The sequence below is a fragment of the Gracilinanus agilis genome, chromosome 1 (assembly GCF_016433145.1).
Source record: "Gracilinanus agilis isolate LMUSP501 chromosome 1, AgileGrace, whole genome shotgun sequence".
NCBI classification, from domain to species: Eukaryota; Metazoa; Chordata; class Mammalia; order Didelphimorphia; family Didelphidae; genus Gracilinanus; species Gracilinanus agilis.
Genome location: NC_058130.1, coordinates 333547845 through 333566730, shown reverse-complemented (window position 1 = coordinate 333566730; position 18886 = coordinate 333547845). Strand labels below are relative to the sequence as shown.

Sequence of the window (18886 nt, the reverse complement as noted above, 5' to 3'; positions counted from 1 at the left end):
CAGGGTTACATAAGTAGTGGCAGTGGCAGGAAAGATTAATATTGTGTTATAACTAATTGAGCTAATCAGTTACAAATTATAGAAGGTCTACTAGTAATGGAAAGTAATGCTGTTTTTTCCCTCTAACATTTTGGATTTGTTAGTATTTTTGTAGAAGACAATTATACAATATTGTATTTGAAAATTAATTAGGGAAAACTTAAGTATTAAAGTTTCATACTCTTAAGGAAAAATTCTTTTTATTTGACCACTAATCATAATGGTCACTAAGGAATTTTTGTGTTACTTTGAAATTGTAGAAACAAAAATTGCAAAGGAATAGATCTGAACACTCATCTTTTATTGTAGAATCAGAAAAATAATTTGTATGTCCAAGCAAAATTTCTAGCTTTTGAAACAAGCAGATAGTATCCTGTGGAACAAGTATTTATAATCAGTATTTTATTTTTGTTTAGGTATTTTGTGGTGTCTGTTGTAGCAGGAAGTGCAAACTCCAGTATATGGAAAAAGAAGCAAGAGTCTGTATTGTCTGCTATGAGTCTATCAATAGGGGTAAGTGTATACAAATATTCTAACACCCTTTTTTCTTCTGATAATTTTCTAACTTAAAAATAAATTGTATTACTACCACATCTCCTTAAGGCAGAGTCCTAGTGTTGACTTATTTGGGACTTTCCAAGGCTTGATTTCCCTCCTTTTTGTTCCACTTTCACAATATTTTCAGTCTGGAAAAGAAACATTCACTTTCAGGCATGGCAGTTCATGAGTATTAGTATCAAAATTGCTAAATATTAAATTTTATTTACTAGTAATGTTGCTTTTATCATTTTCTAAAAACATTAACTGAATATGTATGTATCAAAGTTCTAAGTTTCAGAGTAAAGAAAAGACTATATAGTATTAAAACTCTTAAATCCAAATGGAGGTAGATCTTCTAAAATTGTATTATTAGCTTAAAAGTGAAGACAGTTTAAAATTTCTTGTTGTATATGTATCTTTCTATTTCTCCCAAATTTAATATTTTTTTCCTTCTGTTAATGTTTTACAGATTTATCATCGTCTTCTGCAATACTGAATGTTGCCTATTTCATTTTTTAAAACTTTTACAGGGATAGTGGCTCAAAAAACATGCTGGTTCTTCTTTGTCTTCCTTGGCATTTTCAATAATTCCTGTCATATAAATGCAAAATTTGAATAGATTGCTATCTTGATGGAAAAAAATGAATGTAATTATTCTCTTGATTAAAAATGAAAAATTTTAATGTCAATTCTGCCATGACCCTGTCTAATCCCCACCCAACCTGATAAAGGATCTGGAAGTGTCATTACCCTTACTTCTTAAGCAATTTAGTTTAAAATAATTCATTCATGCCATTTAAGTAGAAAGGGTATAGCTACTGCTGGCCAAGTATTTTTTTCAGTACTTTTGAATTTAGAAAATTTCCTTCACTGTGTTTGCTGATGTAGTACATACGGAAAAAGGAAATTATGTTAGCATGTATTGTACATGCATCAGTGATTACAGTCACAAGAAGATGTGATTTCTAGACGTCAAAGAAGGTGTCTTGCAAAGGAAAGATCTCTGGCTTTGTAGTCAAGAGGACCAACACTCAAATCCCCCTTCAGATGCTCACTACTTAGCTTACCTGTGGCCAGTCACAACCTAATTTTTCCTCATCTGTAAAATGATATGGAGTTAGACAAGTAATGGTCACTTGAGAAAGCTTTCTGGAGGAAATTAGTTGAAGACTGTTTCAGGCTCATGCAGTAGCTTTTACAAGAGACTGTCGAGGGTGGGAGATGACTTGTGGAGCTTAAGGGGGAAAGGGGATGTGAACTTAGAAGCAAGCAAGCTATACTTTTTTTTTAACCCTTGTACTTCGGTGTATTGTCTCATAGGTGGAAGATTGGTAAGGGTGGGCAATGGGGGTCAAGTGACTTGCCCAGGGTCACACAGCTGGGAAGTGGCTGAGGCCGGGTTTGAACCTAGGACCTCCTGTCTCTAGGCCTGACTCTCACTCCACTGAGCTACCCAGCTGCCCCTATACTTTTAAGTAAATTGGAAGCAGCTGATAAGAGTTTGGTATTTACATATATTGAGAATGATGGCAGTATTCTGTGGATGGAAATTGTGTAGTTTCACAACATTTGAGAAAGATAAGGTATTTCAGTTTCAAGAGACCTTGGGGGAGGGCAACCAGCATTATTTGTTCAGAGGAAGATAGATGAAAATTACCTATCCAACTCCTAAAGAATCAAATTAGAATAGTTATTGATTAGTTTCTAATCATGGAAAAATACTAGATATTTATAAAATATCAATACTTGGAATGATATCTTTATCAAGAACTGTTGAGATGAACAAATTCCTTCCCGTTTCTTGCCTTGTCATTTCTCTCCTTCCTATAAACTTGAAAAGTAATGGCTTAATATCATAAAAAGTTTTGAGGGTTTAATACTTTTTCTCACTTATTTAGCACAGGCATTTGAAAGAATGATGAGTCCAACTGGTTCCAATACTAAATCCAGTATTTCCTCTGAATGTGCCACAGCCCAGAGTTCTCAGGATAACCAGATATCCAGTGCACCCAACACCCCTTCACCATCAGCTTTACCTACCTCAGCACTTAAACAACCAAGTATTGAAGGTAATTTTAAGAGAATGTCATTGCTTTATACTGGATTTTAAAATCTTGAGTATCATTAAAAAAAGTTCTGGAATATGAGTTGTGATTTTGTCCATTTGTTTTATAAGTAGGAATATATTACGGTCATCTATTTTTGAATTTTATCCATCTGGGTGTGTTTGTGTACCGAGATTTATATTTTTTGCCATGCGTCCTCTCTTGCCTGCTTCTTGGTCTTTTCTTCCTGATATACACCTATTTTATTCTATAAATTTGATTTCCCAACTCTGTCCAAGTTCCTTCTTTTATATATTTCCCGAGTTCTAGGGACTTATAGTCCCTGTCCATGAGCTTGTATATAATAGACCCCTGCAATGGGTGGAGGACAGTAGGCACTCCTTAAAGACTAAAATAGTTGAAAAGTTTCTAAAAATATTAACATTTTGCTGTGCTAATAATGATCACATTACCTAATTTAAGCATCTCCCCGCCTTTTTTAATTGACACTAGGTCTGTGTTCCAGAGAACAGAGGAGAGTATGGTTTGCAGATGGTATTTTGCCCAATGGTGAAGTTGCAGATACAACCAGATTGTCTTCTGGAGGCAAAAAGTGTTCTCAGGACACAAGTCCTATCTTACCTGATGTACACATGGTATGACAACATTAGTATGCAACTGCTTATTGATAAAATGTATATTGTAAATGAATTGATGTTATTTAATAAAGAATACTCATCCTTGTGGATTTTGTCAAGTATTTCTTAAAGTGAGAAATTAGTTGATGTCAGATTTTGTGTGGTAATTAGGTAAATTTAAGGAAATGTGAATTTGAATGGAATTGTATTTAGGTAAATACATCTTTAAAGATTTCCACAAGTTAATGTTCTTTCCCTTATACTCTGTTTTGAGAGTGCTTTGTTAAATAGACTATAGATCTGAAAGTTTCTGCTACTAAGAGCAGAAACTGACATGTCACTTGTAAATGCAACTTTTTTCCTGCAGCCAGACTTGGAGATCCAGTAGGAGTTGCCATGTTTCAGCTCAACTCCCACTATAGCTTTCAGATCCTTTCTTGGCAACTCTTACTTACCAATCATCTCCTTTGAAGTTGGTGCCATATATCCAATTATATCACCAAGGGATCTTTATTATTGACATCTACCTATTTTAGGGCAGTCTCTCACCTTTCTCATGGACCTCACTGCTTTCCTCATTAGTCTTCCTTTTCAACTCATCCACTGCTAAGATTTTTGGTGATGTCAGAGTTCATTTCAATCATTTCCCTAACATTGTAGCCTCTCAATTCACTCCACTTGATTTCAGCTACTGACAAGTTTGGTCAGCCTTTAGTCAGTCAGAAAATGTGTATTAAGTAGCCTTATGGGTCAGGCACTGTGCTAGATTCTTTGGAGTTTAGAGTTAACCTTTTGAACCCCAGATTCCTGATTTCTGATAGTCCCCTCACTATTCTTAATCTTATTTCACCTCTCTAGCTTGTTTTCATGTTTGTGAATGCTTTTTGAACTTTAATCCTATGATCCATCCCAGTTCTTCCTGCCCATCCACCTTATTCCAGTTTCATTTTTCAATTTTCTTTCATAATATGAATCTATGAATTCTCTAGAGCAGCTGGATGATGCAATGGATAGAGCTTTTGGTCTGGTGTCAGGAAGACCTGAGGTTAAATCTGGCCTCAGATACTTACTAGTGGTGTGACCCTGGGCAAGTCACTTTGCCTTTGTCCATTTCTGTTTTCTCATCTGTAAAAGAGGATCAAGTTCAGGCCTGTTGTGAGGATCAAGAGAATAACTGTAAAGCCTGGAATCTAGTAAGCACTGTATAGATGTTATATACTGTCATCGTTATCATTAGCCATTTCAATAAAGTACTGTATCCTGGAATCTTTTGCCTCCTTGTTCTGATGCTGTTCCTGCTTTGTAAGTAGCTTAAACTTTACCATCCAACTAGAGAAAAATGACTACTCCTACTAGAGGAAAGTTACAAATTCATACTGTATAATCTGAACTGTAGCATTGCTACTGCATAAGGAATTTTTTTATTTTTCTCTGACTTCCAGTTGGGTTTCTTGGAGCAACTGTTAAAAACCTAACTTTTCTGTTTAAGTCCCCAACTCTTTCTTGAGCTCTGCCGCCCAAGCAAATGGTTTAACATTCAACTTTTCTGAGAAGAGCAAGAATCCATTTTGAGCTTACATCTCCCTTCCTCCATACCACCAGACCTTTTTTGTCCATCTCTCCTTTCCTCTTTCTTCCATTGCATGGTTAACCTCATTCTTATGCTCTTGATTCATTCTCCTCTCGTCTCCTAGACCAGAGATGTCAAAACGCTTCCAGTTGCAGGCTGAATCAGATTAAAATGTAATTGGGAAATATTTAACAAAACAAAAACATAGCAGAAGTCCTCTTGGGATCTTTATGGATGGTTTAGAGATCCTTGTTTCTATCTGAGTTTGATATCACTGTAATACATCATGTTCTATCATTTTTCCTCTTTCATTTTCATTTTCTCCAAGGGTTTCTTTCCTTCTATGAATAAACATGCTTAAGTTTGCACTATCCTAAAACTTAGAAACACACATATACTCATACACATCCCTTGCCATCTCTAAACTTTTATTCTTTTCTCAGATCTTTCCTCTCGTTCATTGTGAAACTGCTAGAAAATAGAACTTTTATGATTTAAAAAGTTCGGATGTGAGTAGGAGGAAAAACAAACCTAATCATGGCATGATGTTTTTGTGGTGGAAACAAAAGGACCAAATTAAACAAGTGGAAAGATGATAAGGAAATGTGATATATTTCCCTGTACAGAGACTTCAGAAGTGAAAATTCTTGGAGTGCTCAAAAACCAGCACTTGCTCTAGTACATGAATAGTAGTAAATGCTTTGGTGGAATGCTTAAAGGATGAACACTGAATGACTTTTAAGGCCATTTACAATCTGTCTACAGCTTACTTTTTCACCTTTATTTCTTACCACTTCCTCTCACATATTTGGCTATGGTACAGCAACTACACACTGCTCCCTCATCTTTTTCTTGTGCATCCTTGTTCACATTCCATGTCTCTGCTGGCCAAAATCTTTTCTCACCCTTTCCATGCTATTCTCATTTCAAAGTCGTCTCCTATTTTTTATACCACTTGTCCTAATCATGTTCTACCTTGTGCACTACATCTTTGTATATATATCATATCCCCTGTATTTGATTGTAAATTACTTGAAGGTAGAGGATTATCATTGTTTATTTGTATCTCTAGCATCCTGTATGGTGACTCATGTAGGAGGCACCTAATAAAGATTTGTTTAACTGAATCAAGGAGTTTGATGTTTATGCTATTTGTTAGGAAGAATCAATATGCTCAATTTTTCAAGTGTGCATGAATTACAAGCTTATGCTTTGTAACTATCACTATATCAGAATTTTTAAAAATGAGGAAATGGGGAAAGATGAATGACTACTATTTAAAAGTTTGTAAATGTTAGCCTTTAAAATAAGCCATTTCAAGCCTCGCCAGCCTCAAAAACGGAAGAACAGATGGACGCTCATCTGGAATAACTACCTTAGCTTCAAATCCTCCCTGATTTAGAAGATTTTTGGAGGAATAGGCTGATTCTAGGACTGTTAAAAAGGGAGAGGGACTCCCGTTGAATGAAATTTGGAAATATTTTTAAGTTTTTCCCAGGCTCAAAACATGGGATGGTAATTACCACAAATATAAAAAGCAATATGAAATACTTTATATGAATATATTTTTTAAGAAAAAATGTTATATAATAGAAATAGTACTATGTATTTAAAAAATGTGGATAATTTGTTTGGGAGAATCTCCAAAGAGTGCTGTTCTTTGAATTTTCTTATGTACCTTGTTATCTTCTTCCCTGTTTAGGCTCTCTTAAATGGCATTAGAGAAAGCTAACTAGAAACCCATTCTGTTGCATCTGTGATTTTATAGGGTAGACTTCACCGTTTACTGTTATTAAGTTTAATCAACACTTAAAAGAAGTGTAGAACTTTAACTGTTGCTCAGAAAAAAGAAATGATAACCTAAGACTTTTTTTGTATAATCACAGATTGTAAATGTACTGGATCATGGTCCTTCTCTGGAAGTGGAAAAGTCCAAAGATGAGATAACAGATCCTGCAAGACAAGAGAAATTACAAAGTCCTGTTTCTGTAGTCCCGTCTGTGGAAGAACTGCCCATTAATGCTGCTACAACTGAGATGTTACCAAGTTCTCTTTCTTCTTTTGTACCTGAGAGTGAAACACCCATTTCTACAACAGTTGAGAAATCAAGTTCTGTTTCAGTCATGCCAGCACCCAACAATTTATCTGCTGGTAGTTCCTCAGACTATAGGTTGTTATGTGGTATTGACAAATATGTTAGGAAAGATATCAACCTTATACCTAATGATGAGGATGGCTTGCCCCCTCTCCTCGTTGCAGCTGGGGAAAGAGGAGAAGGTGAGACTTTATTAATATTACACTGATAACAATTGCTTTTCATTTTCTCTTTTGATTACATTGTTTGAAACTAAACCTTCAGCAGCTTTTCTTATATTTTATCCTATTTGTTGGTAGGTCCAGTATATATAAGTTCTGCAATATAAACATAAAGACTGTCCTTAAAAATAGGTTGAAGTGATGAATTGGATCAAATGAGTCTATGATTCATTTACTGTGTTTGAGTTATTTCTATTACATTAACAAAACCAAACTTTGAAAATTCTGGAAGGATTTTGGGTTAGAGGATTTCTTAGGTGTATATGATATACCTCTTATCTGACATTTAAGAATGTATTTAAAGTATCACATCAATTTGGGGGTGCTCCTAGATCTAAGGTTCATAATTAGGGGATTTTTTGATGGTTCATCTCTTGGTCTGTTACGTGTCATACCATGCATTTGGAAGATATATGCATATCTTAAGAGTAGATCCATGGCATATATCTTTTCTTGAATCCCCAGCCATTCTGCTATATAGCATTAGTTATATCCTTTCCTTTTTAATGTGTGTGGCTTGATGAAGATAATAAGACTTAAGAGATCTAATGTACTTCAGGACATGTTTATTTTCAGGAGACCCAGCTGATGGTGTCTAGGATGTGTCAAGCTTTGTCCTATTGACTTGATTACTGTGGATAATTTCCCAGTGAGTGACCCAAAATATTTTTCTGTCCATCCAAGACTTTGGAAACAAGTAATGTATCTTACTTGGGAAAATAATTTTCTCTCTTAGATTCTTAATTTCCTTACTTGGAAATCAGGTATTTGGAATTAGGTCATTTCTGAGATCCCTTCCAGTATATAATAAGACATTGTCATCTTTCTTAATATAAGCTAATTACAAAAGGTGATCTGTTTTACATACTTTTCAGGAATACTTTTAAGGGAGATGCACCATCTTAGTAGTTAAGTCACAAATATTTGTGGTACATATTGTGTGCAAGACCCTGTAATGGGTTTTAATTGAATCATTATCATTTATTATTGAGAGATTGTGGTATGGTAGGTGAAAAAAAAGCACTGGTCTTTGTGTTATGTGGGCCAGTAGACTAAATACTGGATTTGGAGCCAATACATGGATGTGAAGCTAAACACAATGTTTTACATATGGCTGGATCAATGGCTGATAATAGGAGGACTATCAGTATTCAGAGACTTGGGTTTGAATCTTGATTCTCTGATACTTTCTTTTTGTGTGACCTTGTTCAAGACATTTAACCATTCTGGGCCTCAGTTTCCTTAATTGTGAAATAAGGGGATTGGATTAACTAGATGGACCTTTCAGGTTCCTTTTATTCATGATCTATAGGTTTTCCCAGGGTATTACATATACAATACACTTTTGGTTTTTGTTTTTATATTTGATTGTTCCTTTGGTCTTTGATCATAGACATAGAGCTGGAAAAGATCATGTTGGAAAAAAACATCTCTGCCAAAATGCTTATTTTACAGGTGAGCAAACTAAGGTTCAGAGAGGGCGAAGTGATTGAGTAAGGTCACACAGGTAGTCAGCAGAGCCAGGCTTCTGATTTGAAATCTGTTAAGGTTTCTGTGGCAACATGCTGCTTCCACATAGAAAGAAGAGAGAGAGAGAATTGGGAAGGATTAAAAAGTTATTATCTGAGAATGGGATTTGGATTTGTGGACCATGAGTTAAAATGCAGGAATGACCATCCTATGATAATTTATCAATCCCAAAATAATGGAAGTGGATTATCAAGTTTAGTGTGCTTTTTTTTTTCCTCTTTGTCTTAATAACAACTTTAAGATCATGAGATTTGAAGCCAGGCCCCCTCATCTCCAGGCCTGGCACTCTATCCACTGTGCTACCTAGTGTGCTTTCTGTCATAATATAAAGGGATTTAAAATAGATGAACAAGAAATTATACCGGCTGAAATGAATGCATTTTTACTTTTTAGATCCTGTAGTTGAAAACTGTCCATCTCAGGAGCAAGTCTTTTCACTTCTTGAACATGAAGGATCTAATCTAGTTACATTTATCCTAAATGCCAATCTCCTAGTGAATGTCAAGTTAGTAATTTGTAAGTAATGACATATATTCCTTTACCTATCTAATGGATGAATTTCTACATATACATATTTTTAAAAAAATAAAATCTTGGTTAAATTTTAACAAGGATTTTGATTAGCTGTGGTTCTCTATATAAGTGCTGTACATAATTTATACAAGATGATACTTGAGCTATTGGTTAAATATGGTGACTGTCCTTGGCACAGTATCTGGCACATTGATTGACTGGAGTGAGCATTGAATCTAGTTGACAGCAGAGGTGCTTAGTTATAATATATCATTATTTATGGCTGACGGATTTCCATCCTGCCTGTAAGGAGTCAATTTAAGAGAAGATAGTTACCAGTTTTAGTCTTCAGAATGATTCTTCTTCACTTCCTCTTGTAGCACTTTTAGCCTCAATGTAACTTCTTAGTTAATGGTCCCCACTTTGGGGACCAGGGTCAGATCCCAAGGGCATTTTTATATGATTTCAGTAGGTATGTGATAAACTATCCAGGTAATGGGAAGATATTTGTTTCCTCCCTTTTTGGCAGCCAATCATGGGACTCTTTCTTAACACCCTCCCTTTCTTCTCTAACACCCCTCCTTCCCTTTTTTTTATCATCCTCCTCTAGTAGAGCCTCCCTGCCATTTCACATTATTAGCAACAACAAAAGTGCCATTGGGAAAATCCATACTGTACTGCCTTTAGTTCACCCCATATGACTTTTTTTTTTTTTTGGCTTTTAAAGTTCACTTTTTTTTGGATAAATTTACTTGCATATAGTTTGGCTTGAAATTTTATCTAGTAGAAAAAGTATATTCAAGGCTTTTAATAAAAAAAGTAATTTTGAAAATTGTTGAACTTGATGAAATAGTCTTGTTTTTTATGGTTAACAAAAATAATGATATTTATGATGCTTTTATCATTTAAGATTCTTCAGAAAAATATTGGTACTTCTCAACCAATGGACTACATGGTTTGGGTCAGGCAGAAATTTTTGTCCTTTTGTTCTATTTACCAAACGACAATAGGATTCCTAAAGACATCTTCACCCTATTTATCAACATTTATAAAGATGCAGTAAAAGGTACAGAATTTTATCTCGAGTTTTGGGATTGAAAGTGTTGAAATATGTTGACACATTCATTAATAAAGGGGTTCTTTATTAATGCATGTCCTTATTGGAGACAAAAGGAAATTACTCTTTGAAGGTACTTGCCTTTATAGTATGTAAAATCCTTCAGTTGTATGTTGTTTTCATTTCAGTCATTCTAAACCTTGCATTTTTAGTAGTTTATCTACAGATTGTCTCAGTAAATTGGAATAACTGAATTATATGCATGTATTAGGCTCTCAACATAAGGGAACTCACTGCAATATAAAGAACATAGAGTTTGGATTGAGGGAACCTAGGTTTGACTTGCACATCTTACTTCATTTCTTTGCATCTTTAAAGCACTTCATATTACCTATGTTTTTTTCTCCTTTTTCGTCTATAAATGGGAAGGCATTACATTTTAATTGATCTAGATAAAAATCCATGATTATTCAAGAGTTATGATTACAAGATGTTATAGGAGATTAAAAGCTGTTGGTCATTACATCATGCAGTATAATGTCTTTTTTTAATAGCTATTATTAATAAGAATTTTAAAATTATTTCATTAATTTGTATTTTTTTTTTGGCTAGGAAAATACATAGAAAACTTGGATAGTATTACCTTTGCTGAAAGTTTTCTCAATAGCAAGGATCACGGAGGATTTCTATTTGTTACACCTACTTTTCAGAAACTTGATGATCTCCCATTACCAAGTAGTCCTTTTCTTTGTGGAATTCTCATCCAGAAGCTGGAGATTCCTTGGGCAAAAGTTTTTCCAATCCGCTTAATGTTGCGATTGGGAGCAGAATATGGAGGTATGTTTTGTTAATACTATAACTATTTAAAACTATCTGAGTTAAGGTAAACTGAAAGCAAAGAAAGGAAAATTTTGTGAACTGAAAAAAAAAAAGATATAACCAGCAGTTAATAGTTCTGGGCAGATTAACCACTTTTAGATTATCAATACAAATTGTAAACCTCATACCACCTTCAACTACTTTCTCCATTTTCTGCCACTTTGCCATGCAGGGAAGATGATAGGTGCTTAAGGAACATAAGGTAATTTTAATATATATGACAAATTATAAGATATTTTCTTCCCTCAAATTTTTGTGTATGTGTGTTTGTATGCTTCCTTTTGGGGAGTGTATCAGGATTGAATTAATTACTGAAGTATGTGGAATCAATATAGTTGACTGTTTAAGAAAGAAAAATAACCCATGTGAATAGTGAATTCTTATGGAAACCATTCTAATTCTATGAGAATGGAAATTCCTTTACTTTTCAAAATGTCTGCCTCACTCTGCCACTCTGAAATTTCATATACTTAACTAATTAAAATATAAGGAGTTAACATTAAATTTTAAAGAATTTTCTGAGAATTTTTCAGATTATCTTGAAATACTTGGTATTGTGAAACTTTGTCGAGTTTTGAAAAAAGATTAGCTATTTTTCTCTCGTTATTTTTGATCATAGAACTAAGTCTTCTAGTATTATAAATTTATTTGATTGTTGCCCCATCTCTTTTCTCATAGTAATTGTTGGATGCATGTGAAATGTATGACTTGTTATGAAATGTTTGGAATTTAGTTCTAATATGTCAGCAAGTCTTTTTCAGGGAGAAAAATTCTGATAAAACAGGGTTAAATCAGCAGAGTGAAGGACAGATTTATTTAAACTTGTATCTGTGAAAATGTAATTTATTGTAGAAGCTTTAGATAATGCTTACCAATTAAAGTACACAAAAATAATATTAAATTTTTAGCTCAAGTTCTTCACTCTGTGAACGAAGGCATGTAGGAAATCCCATACTGAATTTGATCCTTATCTTATCTTTAAAATCCTTATCTTAAAACTATCAAGGGATATTTTTTTTTAAACCCTTGTACTTTGGTGTATTGTCTCATAGGTGGAAGATTGGTAAGGGTGGGCAATGGGGGTCAAGTGACTTGCCCAGGGTCATACAGCTGAGAAGTGGCTGAGGCCGTCAAGGGATATTTTTGGTGAAGGCTTATTTATTCAGAAATCTAAAAAAATTACACAGGTACTTTGGCTCCTTCATCTTGGAATGTATCTTAATCGTTTTGGAGGTAGGGTTTGAGGAAAGAGAGAAAGGATTGATATCTGGATCTGTGACTTCATCTATTTATAGAACTTCTTGTGAGGAAGTTCCTTATGCAAATCAGCAAATGTTCTGCAACTTAAGAGTCCTAAAGGGTTGCCTAGAGGGCTGAGACAATCAAGTGACTTACTTGCTCAGGGTTAGTCTGTGTGCCTCAGAGGAAGGATTCAAAACCAAGGTTTTCTTAACTTTCTCTTCATCCAGGGTACCATTTCACCTCTTTTTTTCCCTTCCTTCTTCCTTTCCTGCCTCCCTCTCACCTTTCCTCCCTTACTCTTCTTTCTTAGTGTCAATTCTAAGAAGATCTGCCAGAGCTAGGCAGTTGGGGTTAAGTGATTTGCCCTGGGTCACACAAAAAGTGTCTGAGGCTAAATTTGAACCCAGGTTCTCCTGACTGTTGGTCTCATGCTCTATCCACTGAACTACCCACTGCCTCACTGCCTCTTTCTTAATCCCTTTTATATTTTTAGTCTCTAACATTTTTGGGACTAATAAATTCAATATGTTCACAAACCATTATATACCTCTTATAACTTCAGGGTTAACTCTGATATTTGTATTTTGGTTTATTTTATATATAAAATACATTTTTTTTTTAGGATTTTTTTTTTTTTATAAACCCTTGTACTTCGGTGTATTGTCTCATAGGTGGAAGATTGGTAAGGGTGGGCAATGGGGGTCAAGTGACTTGCCCAGGGTCACACAGCAGAGAAGTGGCTGAGGCTGGGTTTGAACCTAAGACCTCCTGTCTCTAGGCCTGACTCTCACTCCACTGAGCTACCCAGCTGCCCCCTATAAAATACATTTTTAAGTGTTATTTTTAGCTTTCCTTCTTAGCCTCAACTTAAATTCAGCTTTGACACTCCTGACACTATTATGGGTCTATGTATGCTTTTGTATTCATCTTGTTACTGTGCCCCAGTTCTGTCTTCTGCATGTTTGTTTTTGAAAATTGCTGTTGAAAAAAAATCTTTGCATTAAATATCTCTAATAAATATACCTGAGATATAGGGAATTAATGACTGTAAAACTAAAAACCAATCCCTAATATATACGTGTTATATGTTCATAATATGAAAGGATATGAATAATCAATTTCAGAAGGAATGTAATTAATCAACAACTAGATGATTACTCCAAATTACTAATAATAGAAATACAGATTAAAGTTATTCTGAAGTGTTCCCTCAGACCCATCAAATAAACTGAAAAATCATTCACACTAATGCCCTGTTGTTCTGAAATGAATTTGGAATTGAGAAAAATCACTAAACCAATCATAATACCCTTTGATCCAGCAATTCTGTTACTGGGTCTAGGTCCAGGCAAATGACAGAATACAAAGTGCTATATATAAGAAAATATTCTTAGCAGAACTCTTTGTAATTCATTAAAAAAAAAAACAACCTATGATCAGGAAAATGACCGAACAAATTGTGGTAAAAAATATTATAGAGGGGCAGCTGGGTAGCTCAGTGGATTGAGAGCCAGGCCTAGAGACAGGAGTTCCTAGGTTCAAATCTGGCCTCAGACACTTCCCAGCTGTGTGACCCTGGGCAAGTCACTTGACCCCCATTGCCTACCCTTACCACTCTTCCACCTATGAGTCAATGCACAGAAGTAAAGGGTTTAAAATTAAAAAACAAAAAAAACAAAAAAATATTATAGAATATCAAATATGCCATAAAAATATCGACTATGAAGCATTCATACAAACATGAAGAGGCTTTATGAGTGAAAATGAACCAGGAGAAAGGTATATAGATCCACTATAATAAAGTAAATGATATTAAAAAGTAGTCTAATTCTGATGAACTAATGAAAAATCTTGGACTTGGAAAATTAAGAAAATGCACTTTCTTTTAGAGAATTAAGAGTTGTGTAAGTAGAATGTAGTATATATGATCAGAAGTAGTTTGGCCTTTCTTGGCATTGATTTACTGAAATATTTTTGTTATAAGAAATGGAGGAAGGTGGGTTAAGCAGGCTTTCTTGTGGGGAAAAAAGAAAATCAACTTACGACAAATAGGATCAGGATTGTAAGGACTAACCCAGTGGTGGTCTTCATGAAAGTCAAACAAAGATGAGTACCTTTGAATGGAGATCATAAAAGTGTAGGTAATATTCACTGTAAATTTCAACTTCATTTTGTAAAGAAATTTAACCCCTTAAGCAACTGAAATCTGACTAGCACTGAGAAACATTAATAAAGTGGGGGCAAAAAGAAGTATCTGGGAATTTGGGGGAGTGGATATTTTATGTCATTTAGTCCCCTGCACAGATAAATAAAAATAGGGTTTGGGGATTATGGTGTCTGTCGACTGTGAGGATTGAAAGTAGAGAGAGGGGCATATGTGAAAAGTGCTGGCTTTGGACCTGGCATTGAATCTTGCTTCTGCCATTCAATAACTATGTAACCTTGGACAAGTAACTTCTCTGAGCCTCAAATTCTTTATCTATTAAAGTAGATGGACTCTTAAATTCCTTTCAGACTTTAAATTTTTGATCCTATACTTAATGAATGACCAGTAAAGTACTATGTGTTTACATAAAATAAAATATAAATACAAGGACAAAATACCTTAAGTTGTTAAGTGAGTTGCCTTAGCACACATGTTGATCTCTTTAGATAATGATCTTCTTCTTTGGAATTATTTTTGTATCTTAAGAATTTTATTACTTAGAGCCTCCTATTCCTCTTGGGCTGAATTCTCCTATACAGTTTTAGTCTGTGGTGTCTTATCTGTTCTTTCTCTGAACCCTTTGAAATTGGATCATCTGCAGGAGTGGGTACATGTTCTACTCATCTTGACTTTTCTATATTATTCTAATCTAGAGTGGTCACTTTCATTGATGAATCTAGGCAAGTATTTTTTTTCTAGCCTTTGTTAGGTGTACATTGGCTATTGGTCTGTCATTGAAGTTTAGAGTTAACTGGAAAAAAAAATACATGTTTATATTGTGGTCAATAGAAAAGCCCCAGTGCCAAATATAACTATATCTTATGCAGTAAGAGGATAGTTACTTTGGGAAATGGTATCTCACCACTTTTATTGAATTCATTTATGTTTGTACTCATCTAAGTTTTTTAGTAAAAATAGTCTATAAAATGTCCTTCTACCATTCTCCATTAACTAAAAAATTGTTTTGTAATTACATGACAAGCCAGTTTATTTTGTGGGGGTTTATGTATTTTCATTTGTGTAGTTGAGGCTTTTTTTCCTTTAAAAAATGTAATGAGGTGGAACACTGCTTATCATGACAAACTGGATGTATGTATTGGTTATTTTTGGTGAACTACTTTGTTTCCTCTCTTATTTTTATTCTTTTTTTAGAAAGAATGACTGGGTGAGGCAGTGGAGAGGGCTATATTGGGAAATAAAGTGATTTTTAAAAAAGGGTATCAATATAATTAAAAACAAATAAAATAACTTGGGGACTAAGCAGTTATGGAAGTTTTAAGGGAACACACATACTGAAAAAAAGTAGTTATGGCAGAGGATAGAAAAAAGTAAATGACCCAAATTATTTTTTCATCAAGATTACTGAAGACTTAAGAAAAATATATGATTTAAGAATTACATCTATCTTGTGTCATAACCAGGCATAACTAACACTTTTCTAAAAGCATCAGCTTAACCTTGTCATCTTGTTAACTTTGTCAACATCTTAAGCTATAAACGTACCCTGGCCAAGTCACTTAACTCCAATTGCCTAGCTCTTATTACTCTTTTGCCTTTGAATTGAAAATTAGTGTAGATTCTAAGAAAGAAGGTAAGAGATTTTTTAAAAAAGGAAGTCAATATAGATTTTTAATCACCTTACGCTAGAATATTTCCCTTTAACTTTTAAAAAATATAAATGGTTCTTTCCTAACTTATTCGAGTTTAGGTTGATTTTCACATATTTCTCCTTCAAAAAAACAACAATCATTGTTGTCAATATAAGAAAATATCCAAAATTAGTATTTTAACTACCTAATTTCCCATTATATTGTTTCGTATGATGGTCATTTCTGATTTTTTAAATCCTGTGCACATACCCAAATCCCATTTTCAGATACCATCTTCTTAACCCTATCTCAAATTTGCTTTTTTGAAGCTCTCCACACTGAAGAGAGTGTGGTGCAGTGGAAAATATGGCAGATTTGGAACCAGAGGATCTAGGTTCATATCTCTGCTCTTTCTATTACTTTTGTCACCTTGGTTGAATTATTCATCCTCTCTGGGCCTAAGTTTATTCATCACCAAAATGATTAGGTTGGATCAAATACCTTTGAGCCTTTCTTGATTTACTTCTATCATTTTATGCTTCTTTGTCCTTAGTGGGCTGTAGTAATAATAACATTACCTGTGGCTGTGAGGTCTTCAGATCTTGCCTAAGACTTTTAAGGTTACTTATCATGTATTCAAGTCATTTACTAGAAGTAGGTATATAGCTGATGGCACCTATGCTTTCATATTAGCATTACTTGGGACGAAGCAGTTGCTTTCTCTGCACAGTGTGGGTCCTTTTCAAGTGTCTTCACGAGAAACCCCATCTTGAGTTCTTATCTCCTTGTGTTCAGGGGCCTTCTTTCACTTGTGTTTCACATTGCTACCCTCCAATCTCTTGATGCAGGTAAAAATTCTTTTCTTCTTCATATACTTATTCTTCTTTGATTACACATGGATGTGCTTGTTTTTTTAAATGTCATCTTCATCCCCCCATTGTAACCTAAAGGGTACATTCTGAGAACCAAATAAAAAATAAGTCATTAAAATTTTTTTAATACTATAGAAATACTTATTTCCTTTTTCTTATTCCTCTTTCTCTTTGTTTAGTGGTTCTGCCACGGAGCTAGTAACATGAAGTTAGGAGAGCAGGACTCTCCTTTCATTCGGTAATATTCATACTGTAGAAATCTTTGCCCTCCTTTCTTGTATTTGAAGAATCTGGCAGCAGTTGTGGGTTTTTTTCCCTCCCTATTGTGTGTTCTGACTTTCCTTGCTTTTTTCTTTCTCATGCCAAAGAAATCAAGTCTTAAAAAGTTCTTTGCCATCTATAATTTTAGGAAGAGTTTACATAGCTGTTGAACACCTTAAAGATTTTTGATAACAATATTAATTAACAGAAATTTAGTGTGAGGCTATTGCTATTGTTCCACTCATGTTGTAACTTTTTAGTCCTCCAAGTCTTCTAACATAACTGTTTTGGTGACATTTCCACCAATATCTGAACCAACTTTTGTAGCAAAGGGGATTTTTTTGTGACTTCTTTTGGCAGTTTAATGAAGCATATAGATACTTTGTCAGAGTAATGTTTTTAAATAATTGAAAAAATTTATAATTTTTTATTTTCACTAATCTCTAGATTTCACTAAGAGGTTAGTGAAAATAAGGATATAAATTTTATTTTTCCTATTCAAATTTATGGACTCCCTGAAATCTGATCATTTGTGAGACCCCAGGTTAAGAGTACCGGGTTTTATAAGATTGGACTTTGGCTTAGTAATTCAGTAGTTCTCTTTGTAAAATGAAAATGATATATAGTTTAAAAAAAGCTTTATTTATAATCATTAATACCACTTTTCCTCACTCATGTACAGTATATCCCACACCTTTAACAAGTATCAGATGTCGAAAACCTCTTTTTGGAGAAATAGGACACACTATTATGAACTTACTTGTTGTGAGTAAAATTAATATTTTGCTTAATTTTACTTCTTATTTACAAAATTTTACTTAGCAGTTGTCATGCATTTATGATTGTATTGTTTGGATCTTTTGAGATTCTGGAAATGGAATATGTCAAGTATTTTTTCAAATATGTGAATTTGTTTCATTGATTAAAAGTTCATTTGATGGATAGTTAAACTTCAATGGTATCAGTTTTTCAAATGAACCACCATTTAGAAAATAGTTCAGTAGAGGTTGTCTTGTCACAAATTTAATTGTCTATAAGATTCAGTGTCCTTTTTGTGTGTTGAGAGCATGGTTTTGGTTTCCACAACAATAGCAACTAACATTTATGTAACTCTTTAAGGATAGTTATGTAACTCTTTAAGGATACTTCACTCCTTCTGTCATTTGGTCCTCACAATTGCCCTGTGAGGTAGGTACCATTATTATTCTTGTTTATAGATGAGGAAACAGAAGCTCAGCAAGGTTAAAAGGCATGCCCAGGGTCATACAGCTAATTAAAATATCTGCAGCAAGATTCAAATTCAGATTTTCCTAAATTCAAGCTCCATCCACTGTCACCTAGATGCTTCAGGGTGGCGAGTAGGCTTATAAAATTAAAACGAATTTTTTTTTTCTTATGAAAATATTTAGCAACTCACTTTTTTTTTTCTTGATCCAGTGACAGGCTAATACCTGTGAATGCTTCCTCCACCTATCATGTATTTTGTATATTTAGCATGCCCCTATAGTCATTCCAGATACACCTTTCTCCACATGGTGGTGATAGGTAGCAGCAGATAGGGATGACAGCTCCTCTTGTCTGGCCTCAAC

At 34.3% G+C, this 18886-nt stretch overlaps 1 protein-coding gene across 1 annotated transcript in view; it reads left to right on the top strand.

Moving 5' to 3' along the window:
• Window positions 1-18886, top strand: part of ZFYVE16 (zinc finger FYVE-type containing 16) — a 38425-nt gene that overhangs the window by 3554 nt on the left and 15985 nt on the right. The window contains exons 3-10 of the mRNA XM_044662982.1: window positions 456-552; window positions 2478-2648; window positions 3138-3280; window positions 6719-7109; window positions 9072-9194; window positions 10102-10257; window positions 10861-11085; window positions 17980-18062. Coding sequence (XP_044518917.1) covers window positions 456-552; window positions 2478-2648; window positions 3138-3280; window positions 6719-7109; window positions 9072-9194; window positions 10102-10257; window positions 10861-11085; window positions 17980-18062 — 1389 coding nt within the window. The remainder of the gene's footprint in view (window positions 1-455; window positions 553-2477; window positions 2649-3137; window positions 3281-6718; window positions 7110-9071; window positions 9195-10101; window positions 10258-10860; window positions 11086-17979; window positions 18063-18886) is intronic.